The 26,327-nt window shown below is 36.5% G+C and overlaps 1 protein-coding gene across 1 annotated transcript; it reads right to left on the minus strand.

The window, feature by feature from the left end:
* Positions 1-67: 67 nt before the first annotated feature.
* Positions 68-25,472, minus strand: LOC145783303 (solute carrier family 22 member 4-like). Its single transcript, XM_082595145.1, has 14 exons — positions 25,327-25,472; positions 24,838-24,954; positions 22,424-22,550; positions 20,893-20,996; positions 19,821-19,975; positions 14,597-14,721; positions 13,713-13,898; positions 7,304-7,401; positions 6,485-6,567; positions 4,754-4,903; positions 3,201-3,309; positions 2,647-2,765; positions 1,374-1,488; positions 68-935 (listed from the first exon to the last, which is right to left on the minus strand). Exons 1-14 carry the CDS (start codon positions 25,470-25,472, stop codon positions 863-865), a joined length of 1,707 nt encoding a protein of 568 aa, XP_082451271.1. The 3' UTR covers positions 68-862.
* Between the last annotated feature and the right edge of the window lie 855 nt (positions 25,473-26,327).

Raw genomic sequence — 26,327 nt, forward strand, 5'->3', positions numbered from 1 at the left:
TAATTTATTGCTTTTGCAATTTACTTTTGTGCGTAATAGACTAAAAATTGCAAGGTCACACAAAAACTGTTCATTGAGTTAAAATTTTGCATCTTGAATTTCCTGTTAGCCAAAATCAAGTGCAACGTATCCGAGAATCTACCTGAATTTCGAATCATGAAATTAAAAGGGGAAATCAGATTAAAACGTGTGTAATTGAAGTACAGTTTGTAGAATAGCACAATAAACAACAAATCATTTTAAATTGTAACAATTGTTTTGAAATGTAGTCCAACCAATACAGAATATTTAAGAGTACAGTACAACTTGTTGTAAATTTGCAACATTTGGCGCTACGGCATAGCCCAGGGATAGGCTACATAGAAGTAGGAATGACCAACTTATTTTAGTTGTTGACAAGCGGAGTGTTACATTTAAAATTGAAAAAGTATTTTAACATTATTTTTGAAACATTACAGCAAACCATGTCAAGTCTCCAAGAGTCTGAATGGTGTATTTTTACGCGCATTCAGAACACTTAAGCAGTACCAACCCAAAGCAAATGTAGGCTACTGTGATTCTAATAACTTTGACATGTAATCATCATATGGCCTCAGCACACGTCTGAGTCAATATAAAAATAACAAATTTCGGTGTCTGGCTACTTTGGTAGCTTTTTGGTCTTTTGCTGCTATCCTTGTGCAAATTAAATTGTATTAGTGTTTGTGTTATTTGTACATTATTTCGTTAACAAAACCAAATGAACAGAACTTCGCAAAACAGGTAATTTCACTTCCACACAGTATAAAAATGATGTTGATTTTATTCTGAAAAAAACTGAAAAACTTAAAGCTGAAAAAACTGCAATCCCTAGTTTATCACGTCACAATGGAGTGACGTCAAAATTGTCAGCTGGGCCATCTTGATTCACTTTTTCAAACAGTGGTGCTTTAGTTCTGTAAAACGACAAAATAAGATTACTGGCACAAAAGTAAAAAACAAAAGTTTTTTTTCAAGCAAAACAGACGTGAAGACATGGCCTAAAGCTCCAAACGCATTACTGATTGAAGATCAGCTTTTTTTGTGGCATGTTGCCTATATAAAACGCAAAAGAGCAAACTCTTGCGGATGCTGTAATCTGGAGTGTTCAACTGATAAGACATCAAAACTAACTGCATATCGATATCATGATGGTGACGATATCATGATGGTTTAAAAATTTAATGTGAAAAAATAAAAAGTAGAAACACTAAAGTAGAACACTGTAGAACACTAAATGAAAAAAGGTAAAAATAGCAGTGTTTCGTGTACGCACTAAGCACTGTCAGATACCGTTTTTACATCACGTGTAGGCATGATTGAAGCACAAACAATTTGTGTAGGCTATCACTGACTTGTGATATTTCCAATTCCCAGTCTTGTAAAAGGCTTCAGCTTCTTCTATTGTTTCCATCAAACAATGTCCATTTGTTTCAGGGAAAGCCAATGACAACACACCAGCCATAATTCCTGAATTATGATGTTACTATAAGTTGTTGCAAAAGTACAATAAGTATTTTTTTTGATGTTATCAAAATAACAAGCTGAAATCTTGGCCTAAAGTGTCAAAATTTACAAAGGAAAAAAATAAATCATCAACTTACAGCAGTAGTTCTCAAACTGTGCGTCGCGACGCCCTGGTGCGTCGTTTCACTTTTCCAAGGGCGTCGCAGAATAATTCCGTTTCTTGGCTAAACTCAGTTTAAGATTATAAAAATTAGGTTAACCCTTTGAGGACCGCTAGGACAGATGTGTCCCATGCATTTAGCTGATTACACCGCAATTAACTAAATATTTGCCACTGCTGATACCCTAACGTAGTATTGGATGTTTATCCTTCAAAAAAAAATTAAAAGCTCTGAATCATTTTTCTTGGTGTAATTTCATTTTGAAAACAGTGAAGAGTTGAGGTTGCAAGTGCATTTTTTTCCCTTCAAATTTGCGAAGCAGAGGCTTATTTATTTACATTTGTCCAAGCTCGAGTCGAAATTTGCAAAATACTTCCAGGAAAATTTTTCAAACTACGAATGGATTCGCAATCCTTTCGTAGTAGGAAATCCGGCAAATTTTTGGATTCAATGAATGACGATTATCCAGGTTTGGTGAAACAAAGCACTACGAATTATTATCCCATTCGCTACGTTGTATTTATGTGAAGCAAAATTTTCTGCCTTGGTGGTGATAAAAACCAAATATCGATCACGAATAAACACTGAAAGAGAAATGCGAATGGCAATTTCAAAAATTCTCCCAAGATTCAATGAACTTTGTGAAAACAAACAAGCCCACACGTCACATTAAATAACATGCATTGCTTTTTGTTGTCGTATCAATAAACAAAACTTTAATCATAAGTTTATTCATTTACTTTTATTTGCTGGTGCGTCGCAAGTCCAGAAAACTTTTCCAGAGGCGTCGCAACAAAAAAAAGTTTGAGAACCACTGACTTACAGTATAGCATTAGGCGCAGACATGTTGTAAACGCAACACGCAAAATAAAAAAATTAATCTAATTCACAAGCAATAAGCCTTTTAAAACTTAACAACCTGGACTATTGGAACTAAAAGTCTTGTAAATTTCATAATTGTAATTTGGAATTGCAATTTATTTGCCTTCCTTGCACTTACCAAGCATTCCAAATACAACATTTGGAAGCCATTCAATATAGTCCTGCAACTCAATGAAGTGTGGAGCAATAGTTCCAGCCACTCTTGCAGAAAATGATCCAACTCCCAACGCATTGCTCCTTCAACGCAAATATCACGTTTATATTACGCCACAAAGATTTTGTCTTCTAGTTTTATGTTTCTAACGATCACAAAGTTTTATGTGCAGAATCCATACTGCTGGGATCATAATTGCCAGGTAGCCTAAAATTCGAATAGATTCTAGCCCGTATTTACCACGTGTAGTTAAAATGGCCTTTTACTTAATTATACTAACTTGTCGTTTTCTGTCTGAATTTTAGGCCACCTGGCAATCGTGGCTGGTATCACTTGTTTATCTGCTATAGTCCAGTACTTAAAGCCCTGGTACGACGCTCAAAAGGGCGACCGTTCGACAACACTCAAAAGCATGTCTCAAAATGAACAATGAGTTTGGCTTGCTTGGCATTTTTATCCAGTAAGTCTAAACTTGAACAACTGGGCGCTAGCTTGGATAAGACAATGAAAGCACTTACCTCAATAAGGTTGGATACAACTCTATGGTGAGATTGTAAATGGTCGAAAATGAAGCTGATATTCCAAACTTGGCGATGAACCCAAGCACTAGCCCAAACGTAAGAAGACCTGGATGAAATACGTGTCATAGGGAACAATCATTGCTACGTCATAACTTATAAGCTTTTGACAACAACACATCTAAACTTGTACCAAAGACCGGCAAGACACAATAATTCAACAGGGTTGAGCATTATTACAATATATTTCACATATTTACAAATACTTTTAACAGTCAAACGTTTTCGGCTTAACTTAAGCCCTCATCATCAATCTAAAAATATTTATAAAAATGCAATAAGTTTTAATTTGATATAATGCTCAACCATGTTGTATTGTTGTGTCTTGCCTGTTTTTGGTACAAGAAAGCAAACTCTCTCCCAAACTACATCTAAACTTGCAAACGAGAATAGAAAAGTTGGATGGCATGATTTTATTTTATAAAAAACCTTGTAGACTTTTTTTTCAAACACCCAGACATCAAACCAATCGCTTTTGACATTGATTCAAAGTCTACACTCTGCTGACGTTGTATGGATCAATGTCAAAAACGGTTGATTTGCTGTCTGGGCTATGTAACCAAGTGTATAGATCTCCACCATTTTATCTGACACAATATCACAAAAATGTAATTTAATATGTATAAAATAATTTAGACGCAGCAGCCATAAACCAACAGCATGATGCGTGATATGCTTTTTAATTTTGATTATTTCATTTCTTCCGCTTTATAAAGGCAGGTTTATTCAAATCACCGGACAGACAGTTTTACTACTGGTGAGATAAACAACTTGTGGAGATTTGTTTGCGTTTCCAGTTCAGTTATACAGTAAACTCTGCTCTAGCAGAATGGATTGTATGTACCGTAAGTTAACCGGTAAAGTTTGTAAAATTAAAAATACACTAAACTTTACCAAGTAGTAATTATTATAAAAGATAAATGTAGAACATGGTAAAAAATAAAATGGGACAATGCTCTGTTATTTTGTGAGCTTGCGTGGTTAGCAGAAGGATGGTCGCAATCGCTTTCCAAACATTCGGCCCCGGTTAGGCTCCAAGATTAAACTAGTTGTTGAAAATTACTGCTAATCTATGATCTGGGTTTAATATATTCGTTGAGCGTACTTTGCTCGACAAAAAGTGACCAAAAGTAATGGACTAGCCTCCCTACCATACAGTAGTTAGAGGCAAAAGCCAAGTATAATAAAATTCCTACTTCCCCATTCTCTGAGGCCCCAGCTCAGCAGGCCATCGCCGTAAGAAGGGCCGCAGACATTTCTCTTTGGAGCAGCTTGTTCATAATCATGAGAGAAATCAAGAGCTATAGTCGAAGGGGCGCTACTCCGCAATTGAAGGCATACTTTCAAGTGTCTTGTCAAAGACACATCAGCCCTGCGCGAGGTGTCGAACCGGCACCCTATTAGGCACCCAGGGCTTTCTCTACTCGGTTATTAGTATGAGGTGTCTTAAATTCATAAGATGGCTACGAGAGGCTAGTCATACGTCAGCTAACCTTCGTCATTTCCGGCAATTTCATTGACCACGACACTGGCTAGAAGTCCGAACCCCGCCACAAAAAACGACACAGAAATCAAAATTCTTCTTCCTATTCTGTTGATCAGCAATATGCATGTGATGTTTGCCAATATTTCGAACACTCCACCTGGCGGATAAAAAAATGTGTAACAACTGGTTTGTTAATGTATGTGGATTTTATGTAATCAGCATTTTTTTTAACTTTGGCATTATCGGTAAATGGCATAAAACACAATCGATATTCTAAGATAGTGCTTCTCAACCAGTACGCTGTGACGCACTGATATGCTATAAAAGGTTGCCAGGTGCGCCGCAGAGAAATTCAAAGTTTGTTTAAAACAAATCTGCATTACTTTTTTAAATTGGAGAGAAAGTATGTGTTCTCTGATCCTAGGTTCAATTCGTTTTCATAAATCTGTAATGAGTCTTCAGGTTTTTGTGGTTGTTGAAATGTTATTGTAAACAATTTTTGAAAAAAATCATAACCAGGAATTTCTAGAATTACCGGGTGTGAAGTCAATTGCTCAGAAAGTGTTGCCAGATGCTTCTTCAGAGATAAGTTCTGTTCAAGACACCTGTTGCTTTCTAGTTAAATCTATTTTTAAATTTGTAAAATCCAACAAAATTCCTTTATTCATACATTTACAAATTTATTTTGTTCAAAGCGATTAGGCTCAGCCTGAAAATACAAATTTATCAAATGAGCTTTTGCTACGCAAAACAATCAGTTTATCAATAAGTAGCTTTCAAATATTATTTTAACATTAGCAAAGTTTTTATTGAATTTGTTATTTCATTTCAAGCCGAAATTTCTTAAGACCAATCTGCGGCAAAAAGACCAATCTGTGGCAAAAATTTGTTGATACTGTACCAAAAGTTACATTTGTTTTATCTAGCAGGGCTTTGGAGTCGAGCAAAAATATACCACTCCAATTTCTCGGTTTAAGGCAGACCGATTCCGACTCCGACTCCTGACACGTCAAAATTTTTCCGACTCCAATTTCAAAGCCCGGTATGTAGGCGAAAAACTAGTTTATGATTTAATAAAAAATAAGATTGGGCAAAGTTTTCAAAGCTTTGAAAAGTTTTTGATGAGGTTTTACTTAAAAGTTTGTTTTTTCTTGGGCTGCCCGAGAACTGCGTTTCAACTAAAAACATCTGGCAACACTTTTGCATAAAGCACTATACTCGGAGCAAGTAGTTTCACATTTTGTACTTTTAGAAATCTCTGATGAAAATGTAAATCACTAAGACTGGTATTGCCAGATAGCAAATCAGTTGCTTTTTACATTGAATCAAGATCTGCAAAAGTTGAATCAAAAACATGACTGATTTGCTGTCTGGATTGACGTCATGTTTTCATGCAAAATATAACCATCCGGTTCATCTGATGGCATTATTTCAATGAGTAAGAGACATAACATAATATCAGGGTATAGAAAAAGCAAAGGAGAAAAACTGCTAAAATCACATGTTGTGGAAATTAAGTTTTCGGCGAAATACAATGTCTGTGTCCACCCAAAATTTCATTTGAATATCGATTTATTTTCTCCATAACCAACGCTTGTGTTTGCATAGAAATAGCAGATTTAACAACGACAAAAGAATTTTAACTTGCTTTATCTCAAAAGTTGTGTTTTAGAATTGAGTTTCGCTTTATTCTTCAACTCAAGGCTTCAAATGAAAGAAGTTCTTATTTAGTCCTTACTTAGAGTGTTGTTGACAAAAATATCGCCTGGTAGAGCTCCAGCGTTGAGAGAAATCCCATAATAGACGAAGCTGTTGACAAACCTGCAAAGGAATTAAGCGTTTATTGGACGACGTTGAAAAGTTTGTCTCCATTTAGGAAACATTGATGAAATAAGTTAGAATCAATATGATGCTAATGCGTAATTTAATCGGTGCCAACTATAACAGAAGTTTACAATACTGAATTTCGATCTACTTTTGCGTTATCTAACCATCACGGTTTAAATATTAAATAAAAACATGTTGCCATAGTCCTATCTCTTCGTTTGCTCCTTTTTATTTGGAAAGGTCAGGTAAAATGTAGGAGAAAACCTCACGCTAGAGTAAGGTAAGCGTTAAAGATCCCATACTCAGTTATTGAGCTTTAGGAAATGAGAAAATAAGGTTTTCAGTATACTCAGCTTTCGAGGCTAACGAGATCAGAGTGGCAGTTCTTTTCTCTCGACCGCCTTTATTCAGCAACTATGCCCACTCAATGTATTACCCCTTAGGTAGTGGTGAGCGGTGATTTTCAACAACCAGCTTAAGCCGGGTGTCGAGCCAGGTTTGATAATTTGAGAAACCATAACATTATCTTTATTATCATTCTGCGCAAACGAAGCTTAGCGAGTACTTCCTATTAGCTTGGTTCTCGACCATTTTTCAATCATCACAATTTTACACATCATTATTTTTTGCACAAGAAATAAACCTAACCCGGCCAATAAATTAATCTTTTTTTTACATTAATTCAATGTCGATTTGATTAAAAAAAATGATATACTGGCTGAGAACCCACCAACTAAACATGACGCTAATCGTCATAATGAGCATGCGACGCGTTCTGAAGAGATCAATCAGATTGTACTTTGTTCTGTCTTTCACGTTCAGTTCGTCCTGAAAAATAATTATACGCTTTACTTTTTAAGATATTTACACACAGCCTACTCTATTTATAGTATTAATATATGATGAATAAGTATTTACATTAAAGCCTATGCGACCTTAGATAAGCCAAATGCTGAGTTCTTAAAATTGTTCAGCGTTTCCTATCTCGTAAAATTTTCAAACTGTTCTTGGATAGCTCATTGATTTATTTTGTTGAAAATTAGATAAAGATGTCATTTCTTGTCTGCCACGAGTACGTCTTCCGAGAAGATGATCGCTCAAAGAGAGATCTTCGAATTTTTCTTTTCTGATCATATGATCGAGAGATTTGAGTTACTTTTGAGTTGTGCTGTTTAATAGTTCCTTATGTAGATGTGCACGGTTCAAAACTTTTGCATTTGTCATATATTCTTTATTTTATGAAATCCTTGGAGCATTCTTCTGTAAAACCATTTCTCAGTTTCTGCAGTGAATATCAGGTTTTGCATGGAATTTTTTGATGAGATTTAGTGAAAGTTTAGGTAAAAAATAATTATTTTGGTGATACCGCATCAGATGCTCAAGTGAGGCTCTGAGTCTTGTAGTAGTTCAACTTTTGTTGTGTTCACTCTCACGTTCTGTAGTAGAACACTTAGGAAGTAAACAAAAAGGCAAGGACAGTGGCATAACCACATCAATCTTAAATGGAGGACAAGGAAGGGACAAGATTTTTCCAGATGGGGCAACGTTTTCATTTCTACTATCATGCCAAAGAGTTGAGTGCTCTTGAGCGGCGTTGAATACGCTTCTTTTCAAGCGTCGTACCATATCGATCTCACAACTCTACAAAATTTGAAACATTTAAACGCTTTTGTCACCTAGCAGGCACGCTATAAAGTTCATTTCCTAGTTTGCTTTTCAACAAGCTGATTTCATAGATCGAGTGTGGCGGTACCGTCCAATGCAAAAAAACCTGATGCGAATAGAGAAATGGATGTTCACTTTTCCACAATTTTCAGTTTTGTGTATCCCATCAGTGCTCGTGAATCAATTCAACTAGTTGGTTAGCGCGTCATTTCTGGAACGAAGAAACGTCAAGATCAAGCGTCGTTGGTTCGATTCTCGGAGTGTGCGCTTGAGCAACGCACGTTAAGGATTGCTCTCCATTCAACGGTATCTAATGCGTGGAATAATTTCCCTGCAACAAGACTTCAACAATCGGAAACTTCACTCTGTCAATCTCGGTGACTGGGCCTGCGTCTGTGATTCAAAGCCTCTACAAGTATGCGAAACTGTCAGGATTAAGCTCTGCAAGAAGCTTTCCCAGCAGTCCGAGGATAAAGATTCAATCAATCAAACTACTAACTAGACTTTTTAAGTTAGAAAAAAAGACACCTTTGTAGTTGAATTTATTGTGTTAACATTTTTAACACGATTTTCTTAAAAGTCATCAATATTGATCGAGCAAAGAATTTTAGGCTGGATGTATCTTCCTCATTCCAACTTATTATCTGATTTGAAAAACTGTATTTTTAAGTTTAATTTTTTTTTATAAATTTTATTTTAACCTCAAAAAATAGAAAGACCTCGTATGAAGGTATTTAATTCAACTTTTGCAACTGAAACAAAACTTGCCCGTGTGTAGCGAACATACATTTTAGAAATCTTCTTTTGCGCAGAGACGATGAAGTTTTGTAAATATAATTTGATTGATTGATTGGCTTTTATTTTGTTGCGAGTATAAATACAAAGCTTGATGTAGCCGTTCTTGTCTAATATTCTGTGTGATGGTTGTTAAGAATTTGAATTCTATGGACTTTGTGTTTGATGCAAATGATGATGATGATCATGTTCGCCCTTCCTTTCCGAAGATGCAAATAAATGCAAATAATATAATAATGATTAATGATAATAACAAGCATTGGGAGTTATGTAATGTTTGCTCAGCTTCGGACAAAGGTCTACATCTAGAATAATAAGACTCAGCTAAGTTGCATAACCACTTTTTCAGCGTTAAAATAGTCGCAGATAAACAATGTTATGTAAATTTTTATATTTAAGTACTTTGAAAACGCTAAACAAAATGTCAAACGCTGAACAAAGAAGCCTAAGGCAAAGTTTAGCTAGATTGGCAAATATAGATAAAAGTGACAACCTACTAAAACTAATATATTTATATTTCTGCAAAATGTCCTTCACAGTAAACCACAATTTGAAATTTATCTTTGTCGTATGAGTTTTACGCCCCAGAGCCTATACTTCTACTGTGCCAGAGCCGAAGTCTATAATCCAAGTTTTCAGATGTCTTTTGAGGCTACGCCAAGAATTTATTGAAAGGGGTTATAAATTAGTAAAAAAAATTAAAGCTAATCAAATCATTTGCATCTAAAAGCGACAAAAACTGCTTAGCTTTTATGTGACATAAACATCCAGTGAGTGTCGAGTTTTTTAATTCAGCAAAACAACATCAGTGAGAAGGCTACATGTGTTCATGTAGTAAAAGCAGCCATGCAGTTGATAAGGTTTCATGTGAAAATTGCAAGCAATATTTTTCTAGGGAGTTCTTAGGACGCTAATACGTATCTCCCACAATCTTTTTTATCATTTTCTCAAAGAGCGCATTACTTTATTTATTCTCGTGAAACCCATTTATTTTATGGCTAGCTAAATATCAGTCTTGGCTAGCAAAAAATAAAACTCAACTAAGGGATTGTTTATCATTGTTAAACGTGTTCATTATTGTCACTATCTTCATCAATGGTTTGATCCGAAAACCTTTTGTTAAATTCATCATTAAAGGGTTGAAGAGAAAAAGCCTCTACGATCTCCATTCTCTTTGATCATGTTCTATATCTTGTGACATTTTCTTAAGTTTATGATGACACATTTTTATCGCTTTTTTTGTATTTTTGTCAAGTAACGCTTCTACATTCATATACAAACGTAAAAGCGAAAAAGCAGAGAAGACGACATGTAATCAATAAATTGAGTCCCAACAAACTATAGACTAGTAACTTAATAATAAAAAAGCCACAATAAAAGCGGTTTCAAAATCACCACGCAAACTTCCACAACACCCAATGAACCGCATGAACCTGCAAAAGCTGCTGATGATAAATTGACAAAATTGACTTCCTGCGGTCACACCACAACATAAAAGCTGCTGATGATGCAAAATATATCAATAACGGTAGTTGCTGCGAAGTCAAGGTCCCACAAATTACAATATGTCACGTTGCCACAAAAAAGGTTTCAAAAACATCACGTAAAAGTGACATCAAATCACATAAAAGTGATATTAAAAATCACTTAAAATGACTCAAAACATCACAAAGACCATTTCCATCTGAACCTTATAATTACTATTCTAAACTCAACATTATTAAGTTCCTTCCCTCTCCTCGAGGGTTAGAGGCAATAAAGCGCCAAGTTTCCCTGTTCCCAATGAGTTTTTCTTTCGCAGTTTTGTAATCAAGTCCTGACCAGTCCTTAATATCATTAGTCCAAATTCATGATATCTGCTCTTATTTCATTTTCCATTCATTTTTCCTTGTCTTTGAATAGTTGTCTTTGAATGGAATCATTACGAATCATATGGCCAAGTCGGCTGCATAGCCGAGTGGTGAGAACCCTGGAACGGCAATCAAAAGAGCGCCGGTTCGACACCGCCCAAGAGCATGCGGCTGTGTCTCTGGCAGGACAGTTAAAGGCATGCTTGAAAATAGACACGAAGATTGGCTTCCTTGCCTTCCCGTCTACTTAATCTAAATCTTCAACCACCGGGTGTAAGCCTGGATACGACAAACAAAGCCAATATGGCCAAAATACTTTAATTTTCTTGTTTTACTGTAATTGTTTGTAGAAATTCCATGTTGGTTTGCATTCGAAATAGTACATCTTCGTTTGTGATTTTATCCTTTCATGAAATTTTAAGCATTCTTCTATAAACCCACACTTCAAACACCTCTAGTCTTTTTACCATTATTGATGAAAATCTCCATGTTTCTGCATTGTACAGTACAGGTTGAAGAGACATACTGTAGAGATAGTATCCATTCTTGGCGAACCACGTTTTATACCATTCGCGCCAGATAAGCCGCATTCAGTGGAAATATAAGCTTTTTGCGTCCAAAATAACTTAACAATAAGTCGCAAATCTTTCAATTCAATTCAATTCAATTCAATTTATTTTTCTTTGTCGGAAAACAACAGCAATGATAAAGTTACAAATAGTGAACGGGAACAAAACCAACAAAAGGAAAAGGTGGCAAAACTACAAAGTTTAAAACGTGCATGCGATGCAAATTTAAAGGTTACGTACACGAAAGTAAATTAAGCACGGCCACCAAACCTAAGCTTTCCATTTAAACCGTCTATGATTTAAACCCTCGTCACAATATCAGCCAAACAGTGCATCAATTTTTCATGATTAACACGATCAAAGGCCTTTTCATAGTCTATGAACCATGTATAGGCATCTTTATTTATTTGATTGTATCGTTCTTATACCAGAAAAAAATGACTCTAGCCTAAGCATAACAATTTCCTCATGAAAATCATGTTCAAATTTTTTTCCATATTTAGAACCACCTACGTTACGGTGATTATTATAATTAGTGAACATAAACTATTCATTGTGAGTTAAAAATAAGCTATAAGTTAATAAGTTTCTCGGCAGTCGAGTGTAGCAAGAATTAACAGCGATAGACACCGTGTTTCGCCCATGAGGCTGGGCTCGTCAGTATCGCACCACTAATTCATGCCACAAGAGTATAAAACCACCGCTTTTACCAGTCAGCCTTGTGCTGATAGCTAGGAAGAACGCTCCTTTCTTCACTATAAGTTATGTTAATAACTTATTGCACTTCTAGTTATTTCAAATTGTTGTCACAATGAAGCTAAGTCATAAATTTATGCCTTCAGTTAGATTTGTTAATTACAGTTTTAAAACACTGTTTATTACGAAAGCTGATTGAACTAATTTATTACTAACTAGTTTATTATACAAAAAGTAAAATCTTTTTCATATCTTGGTCATTTAATAACTGAAGATGGGAGGTGTGATCATGAAATTCTTAGACGGATAGAAATTGCAAGAACTACATTTGGAAAAATGAAAAATATTTTAACCAATCAACGTTTAAATTTATCAACTCGTCTCAGGATATTAAAATGCTATATTTGGTCGACCCTATTATACAATTCCGAAACTTGGACAATGTCACAAAAAATGGAGAAACGGATCGATGCCTTCGAGCTCTGGACATACAGGCAAATGTTAAAAATTTCATGGAAACAAAAGATCACTAACGATGAAGTACTCTCCAAATTCAATTCAAGCAAAATGCTCTTACAAACAGTCAAAAGAAGAAAATTGAAGTATTTCGGACACACAATAAGGCAAAATTCATTACAAAGATCATTAATAGAAGGGAAGATAAACGGTAAAAGAAGTAAAGGCAGACCAAGAATGATTTGGACAACAAACATCACAAAATGGACAAAATTAACTTATGAATGTGCAGTACGCACAGCTCATGGTCGAGAACAATGGCGCATTGTATCCAACCCTCCATACGAGGAAGGAACAAAATGATGATGATGATGAGTTTATTACGAATTGAACTAATTTGTATTGTTAGCCATTACACATGAATAGGAACTGTATTGTGGAAGCTAGTGCAAACCTCGCAGCATCAGGCTGAAACAGGTCGTTAGTATCTATATTGAACTTCATGAAGTAATTTGTAATTAGTTGAACTCTCTACCTAATTTATCAACTACATTACCAACGATAAGTTGCTCATGAAATAATAAATCACCGGTGCAGTGAATAAAATCAAAACCTTCACTACATGGACTCCACCCTCCACTCCTTAGTGTGAAAGGTAAATACAATTTCATCTATTTCTTACACTCAGTTGTGTTGGTAAGGGGTTTTGAGGGCACTTTTGGACCCCAGCCCGGGAAAATTTTAGTGGTCCAAAATATCTTCAAGGGGCCAGGATATTTGGAAAAAACCACAACGTATTCTTTCGATACAGTGCATTTTTTCTTATAAACGTCTTGAGTTGGGGTTCAGGGATCTCAATGATATCGGACCCAAAATGTCCACTCAACGCTCCTCCCTATACTGTACTAGGTCTACTTTCATATAAATGTGCAATCAATTTTATACTTTTTTTTTCACACAAACGTCAGCAAGATTTTATGGACAAACGTTAAAGGCTCTCGATAAAACCACAAAACTTTAAATCCAAAAACTACTTCACAGCTGCAATGTTGATACAGGTTTGAACGTTTTTATCACAGTAGGCGGTGTTCGTCTTCACTTTACTGACCTGTTCTCCAGCTTTATTTGCCTCTTCCCAGGCTTCTTCTTTGATTCTTCTTCCATTTATCCTTGCCAGCATCTTTGTCGCTTTCATCCCTTGTTTTTCCTTATTATGAGCAAACAACCACCGCGGTGACTCCGGGAGGAAGAACAATAAAAACACGACTGGAGTGCTTAAAACCGTGTAAAAGAACTGAATAAAAAAATAGCAGACAATTTTCAAACCCTCGAAGAAATAAAGCATTTTTTGCTTTATTTGAAACACAAGAAAAAAAAAAAAAAAAAAAAAACTACAAGGCAGTACAGTAGGCCTAATAAATATTTAAATTTATTTCGTAGTTTTAAAAGTACTACAAAGTTGACAAAGTTAACTTGGGATAGTCTTTAAAATACAAGTTAGTTTGGAACAGTTGTCAATAAAAAAAGGCTACTTACAACCTAGCCAGAAAATCAGTCCTTTTTACATTGATTCAACGTTTACAGACGTCGAATCAATGCTAAAAAAACTGATTTGCTGGCTGTAAATATATCGTACAATGCATTAAAAAAATTTGAATAAAATACTTAACTTGTGAGCAACGTTTGAAGTCTTGGCAAAAGTTGAGTTTTTAAAGTAAACTGCAACAGTTTCCAGGTCAGAAAATCAACACTCAATACACCAATGACGTTTTGTAGCTGGTGTATAGGTAGACCATGCGAAAATAATTTATTTACACAAAAATACAACTCACTTTTTCAACAAAATTACAATAACGGTTTTGCAAACGTCTCTAATTTTTTACATTTTCAAGTGCTTTGTTTCGATAAAATGACGCTTGCATTGTTACCAATTGATCGGGGTTTTCAAATTGATCTATAAGGTGCCACATCATTTATTTATAAAATCCTCACCATCAATTCCCTCCAATTTCTCCAGTGGTAAGAAAATCCACTCAGGACCATGTATCCAAGCGGGTACACAATTCCAGAGCTTATTCCAAAGAGAGCTCGGTGGTCTTTTCCAACAATTTCCATAACTTTAATCAAAAAAAGACGTTGGCAATTGAAAACATCTTTTGATTGTCAAACTTACTTTACACCAGAAAACCGGATCATGTTTTTGAACCAAAAGCCTGGTGAACAATCTCTTACTGTACAATTTTTTATTTTAAATCTTTTTGTGTATTTTGTCTAAGAGTATTATCATATTTTCGAAAACGTTTCAAGAAAATGACATATATTTACGAATACTTTAGACCCAGTGGTCGGGATCATTTTAGAGTCTCAGAATCTTCCAAAAAGAAAGATTCTTTGTTTTGGGCCATAGAACAAAGAAAATATACTGCAGATTCTTTAGAAGTGCTTTCTTATGAAATATATTTGTTTGAAAGTACTGGGTCTATTATTGATACCGAGCTAAAATCAGTTTCTCAACTTAGCAAAGCTATATCATCATGTCGCTAAGTGTTGTTACCAAGCCAACGCGTCCTTTCAGCAAACTAGGCAGTCTCCAAAAAGTTAGCTTGCGTGCACAACTTTTTTTCTTACATTTTTATAATTGTTTAAACATTTTTATAAATAAAAATGTTTTTTGTTGCAATTATTGTCGCACGAGCTGTAGGTCTATATCAGTACTTCAAAAGATTCAAAATGATAAAGCGGACTAATGTTTTGAACCTATAGAAGCACTGCACAATCCAATCTTATGATGATTGCTGGTGTGTATGACTCTCAGATGCAACAAGTATAGCTTTAGGAGGAGAGTTCAATAAAACACAACCATGCGTAGATTTACACATTTAACGCAATCTTTCAAGGACACTGAATGATGTTAATTTTTGTGTGCTAGGTGAGACGATTGTCCTCATCTCCCCTTTTTCCTCTGGATAGGCCACTGCTTGAATGAATATCTTCGAAGATGCAGGCTTGTTGCTTACAATGCAGTTACTGGTTATAAGAAGACTATTACTGAAAAGTACAGACTCGTTGAACGCGCTCAACAAATTCTGGTTAATGCTGCTGAAGTTGTCAATGAACTGGAAATTCTTTCATCATTTGAACAAATACCAGTCAGGAAAAGCAAAAGGAAGGAGCAATTCGATGACAAGAAACATAATACGGCAAAAAAAACCAACTGATAAAATTAAGGTAAAAATACACTTTGCTGTGTTAAAACTATAATCAGACATGTGCAAATGGGGCCTGGCTCCCTCACCGGGATGCGAGTGTGGTGCCACAGATCAAACAGTAGACCAGTGGTTCCCAACTCGTTTTTAAGGCGACCCATTTTAAAAAAAAATTCAGTTCGGTAAAATCTTGCGACCCAAGCAAATTGTCGTAATATTTTAAAAGCCATACAAGATTGTGTTGCAAACAAACAGCACTACAAAAGCAGTAACTCTTTCCGAAAATAATATGTTTATGAAATCACAAATGAGATAGCTGTGCTGGTTTGCTGTTAGTGAGTTTTTGAAATCGAGGCGTTATTTTGCTTAGGCATTGCCGCATGTCGGCTTTAACTTCCAGCCGGTTTCGCTGTTTAGTTTTCAATACACACATGGCGCTAAATCCAATCTTACAAGGCCAAGTTGTTGCAAATGGAATCTGTTTTTGAATCCCTAATTGTGAAACTGTGGGATACACTTTGTACATGGAAGCCCAAAAGTGGATGTTTGCAGAATCTTTGGGGTATTTGTCTTTGAAGTACGCAAAAGAAATACGGTTTGCTACTTCTGTCGTTATATCCATAAACTGTTCTGCAACATGGGTGGAAAGTTGAGGCAGATCTTTTCCAACAAATGGATCAATTATTATCCAATCATTTTGGTTATTAAGTGTTAGAGATTCTCCATAGTAGTGCACAAACTTTTTGGCAAACTGTTCCAGGTGTCTAATTATATCGTTTGCTTAATATCAACATTGCCACAGATAGGATATTGCGTTAGCTGAGGAAATATATCGTACTCATCTCTGGTGACATAACTTTTCCAGAATATGAGTTTTTGGTGTTAAGCAGAAACTTTTGCGGCGCGATCAATCACCGTAAAACCGTTGCCTTGCATAGATAAATTTAGAGAATTCAGAGAGTCAAATATATCGGCAAGGTAAGCAACTTTTGCTTTGAAATCTTCTTGCAAAAACTTCTCGGCTAATCTCACACAGTTCTGTTGCCTCAGGAAGATAGCAATCTCCTCTCGCAAATTACAAACTCGCTTCAGGACACGACCTTGTGACAACTATCGCACTTCTGTGTGCAACAGCAATGTTTGATAATAATCAGAATCCACAAAGACGAAAACAAATGCCGATTTAGTGGACTTGTTTTGATGAAGTTTACACACTTCACATCATTCAACACTTCGTGCAGCTCTTGAAACAGCGTTTTTGCAGCAAAGGCCTCTCTGTGGAGAAAGCAATAAGTCCATACAGCACTTGGGGCTTTGTATTTGATGCGTTTTACCACACCAGACTATCAGTGTTGTACGTTGACGCCGTCAATTTGACGGCGTCATTTGACGGCGTCAACTTTTAGTTGACGCTGAGGCTAGCGCCGTCAATTTATTTTTCAGTTGACGGAAGTGATAGCGCCGTCAACTATTTTGCCGATTTTAAGCGTCAAGCGCTAAGCGTCATTTTTTGTTTTCATGGAAAATCTCGTTTCACAATAAGAGTTTCACAATAAGAGTTTCACAATGTATTCTGGCCAGCGCGACTCATCCGAATTACCAGTTTTTGCGTTGGTTGGAATGGCTCCCTGGAATACAAGCGGAAGAAGTTCGCCAAATGGTGATCACCCATGTATTGAGAACGAGGGATCAGAGACTGAAAGCGAAAAATCCATGAATGGCATCGCGGACGTTGAATATACTTTATTTCAAGAGCTCTATGCCCCTGAAAAGAGCGATGTTGGTGCAGTGGACCTCGTTAAAAGATTTATACATGCTAAACTATCACAGCACGCTTGGAACAGTGACAGTGATACCTTTCCAACTAAACGTTTTCAACTTGTTTTTGAAATACACCACACCAATACCAACCAGCGCTGCTGTGGAACGCATGTTTTCACTTGGAAAGGACAATATGCGCAGGGGCGCCGGAAGCGGGGGGGAGCAGGGGAGCGGATGCCCCCTGCCCTCAAATTTCTGTGGATGGGGAGGGAAGAGGGGGCAATGGTGCCCTTTTAAGGTCATATAAGCTACTGCACACTTTGCAATATAACAATTTATGCTATTCGCTTTTAGCCTAATTATAATGTTCTATTTTTGCCTCAAAATCATATTCACGACACAAAATTCTCCATCACAGTAAGTTATATTACATCATTATGAAATAGCATGATGCCCTTCCGTGCCATTGTTCTTTGTATAGCGGACGCTTGTATCATTATTCGATAATGAGCTGATAGATGAGCATTATCGCTATATCTTATCTTATAACTTAAAAAAAAATGGCCTTTCAGCAACAAAAGTGCCCTTTTTTCATACTTCTGCCCCTCCAGTCAAAAATCGCTCCGGCGCCCTTGAATATGCGTCCCAAACGCAGCAAATTGTCAGACAAACTGTTTGAAATGCTTGTTTTTCTGCAAGGAAATAACTAAATATATAGGCTGAGCAGCTAATTACAATACAGTCTCAAAACATAATACCTGCTCTTTATTTATAGTTATTGTTAACCTGAACTTGGTTGAAATATTTCCGTTTTATAAGACGCTGGCAAAAAATAGCGCTACAAATTAGCGCTGACGCTGACGCCGTCAATTTCTTTAAGAGCTTACGCCGTCCTTTACGCCGTAAAATTTTTAGGCAATTCGCGCTGACGCTGACACCGTCAAATTATTTCAATGACGCGTACAACACTGCAGACTATGCGTGGTCCAACGTGTGGAAAACTTTATCATAGTTTGTCGGACATAGCGTTCGTGACATATAGTGCACGTTACAATATATATCCCGTAACTTTGTCAAGTAAATTTATGTTTGAGACTGAAATTTTTGTTGGGTTTACATTTAATAATAATAATAACAATAATAATAAAAGCGAAAATTGTTAAAACTTCTTGCACTACGATCATGCTATAAAGCTTTCCGGTGTCTCGACATAAAACGCTTCATGACTTGTGTTTATATTTTCCAGTTTTGTGATCGATCTCTTCACGTTTTAAATTTTTTTTATTGTTATTGCTTTTCGCCCAAGATACAATATGCCTGAAAAACAAGCGACCCAAAAAAATTATCAGGCGACCCAACTTTGGGTCGCGACCCATGAGTTGGGAACCACTGCAGTAGACCATGTCGTCCATGACTACCCAATCCATCAACCACCACATGGAACGCTTGGACTGAAAGCCCTGGATGATGAGACTGTCGAGTGGCTGATTACCTCATGCCCTAACATATAGTCCGCAAGAAAGCTCATACGACGAAGAAGAAAAGCTATTTGAGTTGCAGAAGTCTGAAAAATTTATAACTTTTATCGTTTACTGATTGCAGTAAAATGTTGAGCAATAGGGCTCAGAAAGTGAAGTTTGCCTAGGCTGCAAGATACTGTAACATAGTACAGGTCCAGGGTGGTACGAGCTCTTTATTGGTTTTGTAAAAGTGGTTGCTTTTCTGCCAACAAATAAATTTATTAACAATGTTTATGTGGCTCATTACCATTACATGGCGGTGCGATGGCGCAGCGGATAAAGCGGTCGCTTTCCAATCATGTAATCCTGATTCGACTCCCAGCTAAAGCTGGTTGTTAAAAAACACCGCTCACCTCTACCCAAGGTGTAATAAATTGGGTGGGCGTAAGTGCTCAAGGATAGGCGGCCGAGAGAAAGAAACTGGCCACCTTACTTTGTTAGTGGCGGAAGCTGAGTATAATGCAAACTTTATCTTCTCGTCCTTCGATGCTTGGAATCAAGTATGAGACTCATCATTATGAGTACAGAGGGTATAAAAAGTTGCTCATAGCTCAAAACTGTAGTTTTTTGTCGTCAGAAAGAAGTTTTGCACCCCTAATCAAATTTTTATGATAATTACTCTGCACTCTTCGGTGTTTAATGTCTGCTTTGTTTTTATTTATTTTGTTGTTGTTTTATCTCGAGGCTTAAAGAACATAATCACAAATAAAGACCAACAAAACTTCTCACCGTAAACATACGAGCCCATGTTAGCACCGAAGCAGAATGCACCGAGAAAAGCCCTGAAGAGAATGTACAGCTCTACAGAAGGACTGAAGGTGACCCCAAACATGCTTCCAATGCAAACCACGTATGAGACCAAACAACAAGTCTTGCGACCAAACCTGAAAAATCGCCACGAGTCAATGCTATTGTGTTGCATGCAAAGTATTGGTATGAGTTGCACAACAACTGGCAAAAATTTTCTAAATTTTTCAACACTACAAATGCATGAGCAATACATCTTATTTATCTACAAGCTTACTCCTTTGCGTAATACCGTTGACAGGGGGTCCAGGTGTATTTGTGGACCCAGGTCAGGGTGATTTTATGGGCCCGCAACCTTTTCAAGGGGTCCAAAAACTTTTAAAAAACATATTTTGTTATGTTGTTTGAGAAGTGTTGTGATTTAGGCCCAGAAGATCTTGTTGGCTTCGAAGCCAGATCATCATCTCAACAGCCCTGACTTTTTGGGTCACTGCGGCAACTTTTTATTTCCAACTTTCTCTGTTGTGCGAGTTCTTTGATTGTGTCAAAAAATGTCACATCGTGTCGGGCCCAGTCTCTGGATCTTTTTTCAAGCTGTCTACGCCGCCTGCATTCGAACGCTTCCAGGCTGTAGACTCGTTTTATTAGCTGTTTTTCTTTATATAAGACATGTCCAAACTGTTCCTGCTCTGAACAATACTACGAAACGAAACACCTTCAAACAAGGGTGCCAGGCGATGGTTGAAAAAAAAATGCAAAACCAACTCTAAAAAAAAATAGGGATGCAGACTATAAACTATGATGGAAAAGTTTAAGTTGGCCTACTGCTTTCTGCTAGTGCTTAATGTAAATTTTATTTGTGCATATTTTGGATAAGCGCGGGCCCCATAAATTTGCGGGCCTTGGGCGGTCGCCCGGTTTGCCCACCCCAAAGGGCACCACTGATCCAGTCATACAACTCCAAGTGAATTTCGAAAGATAGAACACATCCTTGTAAAAAATATGAATAAATATTTAAGTATTTGAATGAGTATTCAGGCTAATAATTTCATACTTGTCAGAAAAATGTCCAAACAGCAAAGATCCAATCAACATGCCTCCGTAGTACAATGACGTTGATAGAGCGTTGAGATACTTTCGGTTGCATACCAAGTCAAACTGTGAGGATTCAAAATTACTAAGTGAAAATATAAAAAGCACTTAAAAACAGCGTCTACCAACGTTCAATTAATGCAAAAGTACTAATTTTGTTAACTGTGATGACATTTTAAGTTTGCAAAATAGCAATGTGATTAACAAATTCACTACAGGTATTTCCCATGCAGCAAAGCAACCGCTTTTACATTGATACAACATCTGCAGACATTGTATAAAAAAACGACTGATTTGCTATCTGGGGGACGTAAAAGTTTAATTTTACTGTATTGCAACATTCAACTGAACTGAACATTAGTTCTCTGTTTAATCGTTTTTAGACTGAGAAAATCTTACAATAAGTCACTATACATAGACACAAACATCAGTTTCAAGGGTATAGTTTGTAGGCGATTTAGTTTACCGGTCGATTCCAAGGCATGGCCGATTGCCTGGCTTCTGCGCACGCAGAAGAACCAATTTTATTGCTTTTGAACATGGCATTCAGCCGAATTAATGGTTTCCAACTTAGTAGTAAAACAGATTTCATGGCACATGCGTTCGTAGAACATCCAATTTCATGGTCTGTGAGTTTTAAAGTGTAATAGAATTCCAGGCTTTTGAGTTTGCAGAAAGGATTTAAACTAGAATGTTTTTGCAAGCATTGCCTTTTTGGACCGTTGCTCGTTAACTTGCTTGTTTCTATTTTGTCGACTGCATTTCAGTGTGACCAATTTGGCTTTTTTGAAGCCAGATTTTGAGAATCTGGCTGTTTTTCAACTCCCTTGGCTTATTTTTTTTAAATAAAAAAAGCCAGAAAAATTAGGCTTTTTCTGACTTTTTTTCATGTTTCATCGATTTTTGTCAACTTAATAAAAAGCCAACATAACTTTGGCTTTTTTTGGCTTAATTTTATCTTTCCCGTTTTTTTTAGAAAAAAAATTCAGTCAGCGTCAATCGGAGCAGTAATTTCTAATTTATATTTGGTTGCAGTGTCCGACCGAATGTCGTTTTGAAGCCGAAACGAGAAAGTTTTCTAGTTGCTTGTCTTTTCATTAACTATGTTTCTGCGTTGTCGCTGAAGTCAAAGTTCGGTGGGACACTATTTGGTTGTGCAATTTTTATATGTGTATGTTTAATGAATACTAATTGGCTTTTTCTTGGCTGTTTCAGCTATTTTATACTGGCTTTTTTTAGGCTTTTTTTGTGACTAGGTCTGGCTTTTTTTGGTGAAGACAGGTTGGCAACCCTGCTGCATTTAAAAGAATAGCATATCATTTGCGATCACATACATAGTGCACAGTTCAAACTGCATTATGCTTCTGATTGTTCTATATAACGAATGACAATGGTGAAAAAATAGAGCATTCAACAGTAAGGAAAAAGTGGCAGTCGAACAAACTATACCAAGCAACTTCCTTGCATTCTTTCGTGGTCTTCCGCGTACTTACCTCCGTCACAATAGTTTCGCTAAACAGCGACCGATCGTAGTTGTATCCTTCATCACAAAGTATGGGTGGATACGACGTGTTCACACAGCTGGTGTTTCCTTGGCAAGTTTCCAAGTCGTATCCATATCTAGTTGGATAAAATAGTTTTCAAGAAAGTATGTAATGGTTTTATATTTGTAATGCCATAAAACCATATTCAACGGTTATGTAGCTCATTAATAACGCTTTTTGGAGATCACACATAACAAGCTGTCGTTTCTAGCACTAGTTGCTACGTCACAACAGGATTGAGCATTATAAAAAATGTATTTACATATTTTCAAATAGTTCAAGTATAACGTTTTCGGCTTACGTTAAACCCTCGACAGGAATCTGAAATTGTTTCTAAAAAATAAACATGCGCTTGCAACTCAGCTGCATGTTAGTAGAATAAACTTTAAAGTGATGATATGTTGTTAATTCACCACATTAAAAGTAAACAAAGCAAAGCTAAGTAAAGATGCTTAAAGGCAATGGATCCATTGGTATAAGTCCTTAACCATTTGTATACAAAAGCTTGAAGTTTCAGCTGAATAAGCTAAAATTGCTTACAAATCATGTAGACTACAGTAGATGCTGCAGTATTTGCAGGGGCGTTGACAAAAAGGATCCAGGGAGTACTTTTAAAATCGCCCAGGATGATTTTGGGGCCCGTACCCTATCCAAGGGGCCCTAGAACTTAAAAAAACCATCGCATAGCCTATTTTTTTGGATATAGTGCGTTTTTCTTAGAAGTGTCTTGATTTGGAGCACGAAGGTCTCATTGGTACCTGGCCAAATCATTCTCTCAACGGCCCTGAGTATATGAACTAGTGTGTGAGACTGCAAGTTACAACAAAGCCATCGAAAAGCTGAAGCGCTATTTTAAGAGGGCTTCTAACTCCGTATCTTCTCAAGTTGCTTTTAAAACTATAAAAGAAAAAGCGGGTGACTCATCAAACGAGTACACGCAAACTAAAGCGATTGAGCCCCTTATGGGACTTTCAAGCCGCATCGGCAATTGCTCATAGAGAAAGCCGTAAGCGACTCGTTTATTGCTGGAAGTTTGTAAAATAACATTAGGTAACGTTTACTAGTAACTAAAAATGCTTCGCCACAACAAACTTTTAATAAAGCTTGATCCTTGGATGATGCCCAAACGCTTTGCCATCGTTCAAAATGACTACGAGCTAAACTCCGTCTTTACATGATTGTGGTGCATCAACCTTTGAAACTCATTTTACAGTACCTCTAAAATGGAGGATATTTCAGATATGGACGAAAGCTCAGATGTTAATGCCACCTTGGTTGAAAAACGTAACTTTTACGGAAATAAGCGACATAGTCAAAGATATTGCCCTGCTCATAAAGTTGTTTGTTTCAAATTTTCTAAAAAAAAGGTCATTTCTCAAAGTTTGTCTTATTTCTCGGGTAAAACGAAAACGTATTTATTCATCTGCTTTTACTCCTGAGATATCATTATGAACATGACAACCGGGTTTTACTACACCCATGAAAATTTACATCCCATCCGCAGTTAACGGAGTTAAGCCAATGCTCTCATTGACACTGGTTCCACCCTTTGTCACATGAGCAACCGTTTAAAAACGCGTCTAGAACTAAACCTCGATGAAAGTGAATGCTGCGTTGGTTTAGTCGTGAAAGGATATGCATCGCAAAGTTTAGACACCTGTAATTAGGAGTTGCTGTTTTTAAAAATTCGCTCACCGATCAAATTAACCGACAAAGTTTCATGAAGCAGCACAAAATTATAAGCATTTAATTTGGAGGCCATATGCCAACGTTACCAATCGAAGCCTGAGAAGCTATTGAGATGTCTACTTCAATACAGCTTTTCAAATACTTTAAATTCATACCGCTTTATGCCACACGGGAGTAACTCGTATTTATCATTATATTAAAACAAAAAGATCACGTTTGTAAAACGACATCCACTAGTAAAATTTGCACAGAACTGAAACGTTCAACAAGCCAATTGAAATTTCTTTGATAAAGGCTACGCAACCTATGGAGCGTTTAACTACAAATAATAAATACATGTTGACTGTAATAGATGAGTAGGTTACTCCTGTTTTTGTTTTGCTTTTTCCTGAGTTATAATAGACGCTGAAGCTGAAATCGCGTGCATGTCTAGCCTTTTTACGATGTTTGGTAAATGTAGTTATGTGCAGTCAGATAGAGGTGCTTCGTTACGGTTAAGGATTTTGTGCTTTCATGTACAGTTTTTGATGGTTGTTGAAGTGTTATCACCAGCAGAACCTCTATGTACGACTCATAAACCAATGGCTAGCGTAAGGCCAATCTCACTACAAAGCTTGCTAAGAACAGAAAACAAGTAAACCAAAATGGTCAGCGTATGCTAGGGACACAGTTACCTTAGACAACCGTTATACCCTTCTTTGCCTGCATCGTAGGGTGTCGTGAAGTTAAGAATGTCTGATTCCGTCAAGTTAGGAAAAGCTGTTGCGTTGTCTAATGGGGGAACGTTGCATCTAAAATTTGAAGAAAAAAGGTTTTCTCTTTTTGTTGATTTCAAAACGATCGAAAAACATTTCAGTGATTCTCAAATATAAGGCCACGGTGATAATGTAGTAATATATAATGTCCGGCTTTGTAAATGAAATTAATGTACTTTTATGTTAACGTATGTAGTATACTCCATTATAATTGGAGCACATCAATCAAAATGCTAAAAGTTCTCGAAAAGCTCTTTGAGACAAAGACTTTCCAACTAAACAATATTTAAAAAAAAACATTTTTCTTTCTATTCTCTTGACGTCACAAATAACTATGATAAAGTATTTTAAGGTAAAAGAGATTAGTCAAAAACAAACAACCTCGTTTCTGAACCACGCGCACCTTACCTTGTGTCTGGTGTGTAAGCGATGAAAACCGTTACTAAAGAATTGAAGCCGTAAAGAAAGGGGACGTAAGACATGATGACGCAAGCGATGACTTGGCTGATGCCAACTTCTCCGGCATATTTCAAAATGACGTCAAACTGAATCATTGTGGCTGCACTGTCTGTTGCAATTGTCTAATTCTAGCCAGCAAAGTCGACCTTTGTTACAATTGTTCAGTATCTGCAGACGTTGAATCAATGTAAAAAAAATTGATACTCTGATTCATTGGGATATGTCTAAATCAAACTATAAAAAGCTAGTTGGTCAACTTTGCATGATTTTGTCGTAGCCAGACCGTTAGCAACGTTAAAACGATGTAAAAATAGCAACTTTAGCTAACTGAGTAGATGCATGCTTGCGCCTGTCAGGTAAGTTTACCAAAAGCTGAAGTAGCGCATATGCTTTCCTGAAAACGAGCATGCATAACCTAATGTCTGTAACCTACAGTAGTTTTGAACCTATGTTTTATCGACTCATCAGTGGATAATCTCTCCACTAAGCTACCAGGTTATTGTTTTTCAATTGAAGACCTGAGTTGCAGAATTACTTAAGTCACATTTTGTAAAAATAAAAATTATCATCAAAAATTTTGTTTGTTGGTCAATGCCTGTCCCAGCGCAAAAATTGATTTGAAAAACGGCTTAATTTTGCTGCAACACACGCTGGAATTTGCTGAGAAATAAAGAAATAAACAACAATGAAAGAATTTTAACATGTTTTATCTCAAAAGTCGTATGCTAGACTTAGGTTGTTCTTCAACTCAGGTCTTCAATTTAAAACTAGTAATTCTTTAAGAAGTTTTAAATTTATATAACTTTACCACCATAACGTAACTCCTAAAAGGACTCATGATCTTATTTGGTGCCTACGTTTACAGTCTACTGCTCATTAAAGTTCACATCCAATTTTCTGTTTTAAATTAAAGCACAGCAGAGAACTATATAACTTCAACCACGCGGAGT

This window comes from Aplidium turbinatum, chromosome 14 (genome assembly GCF_918807975.1).
Source record: "Aplidium turbinatum chromosome 14, kaAplTurb1.1, whole genome shotgun sequence".
Lineage (NCBI taxonomy): Eukaryota > Metazoa > Chordata > Ascidiacea > Aplousobranchia > Polyclinidae > Aplidium > Aplidium turbinatum.

Excerpts from the sequence above, each read along its gene's own strand:
- LOC145783303 (XM_082595145.1), bottom strand. The coding sequence starts at position 25,472 with ATGATTCAGTTTGACGTCATTTTGAAATATGCCGGAGAAGTTGGCATC. Across the intron at positions 14,722-19,820 it reads CATGGGCTCGTATGTTTACG|TTATGGAAATTGTTGGAAAA; the intron begins GTGAGAAGTTTT and ends TTTTGATTAAAG. Across the intron at positions 1,489-2,646 it reads TGTTGTATTTGGAATGCTTG|GAATTATGGCTGGTGTGTTG; the intron begins GTAAGTGCAAGG and ends ATCATAATTCAG.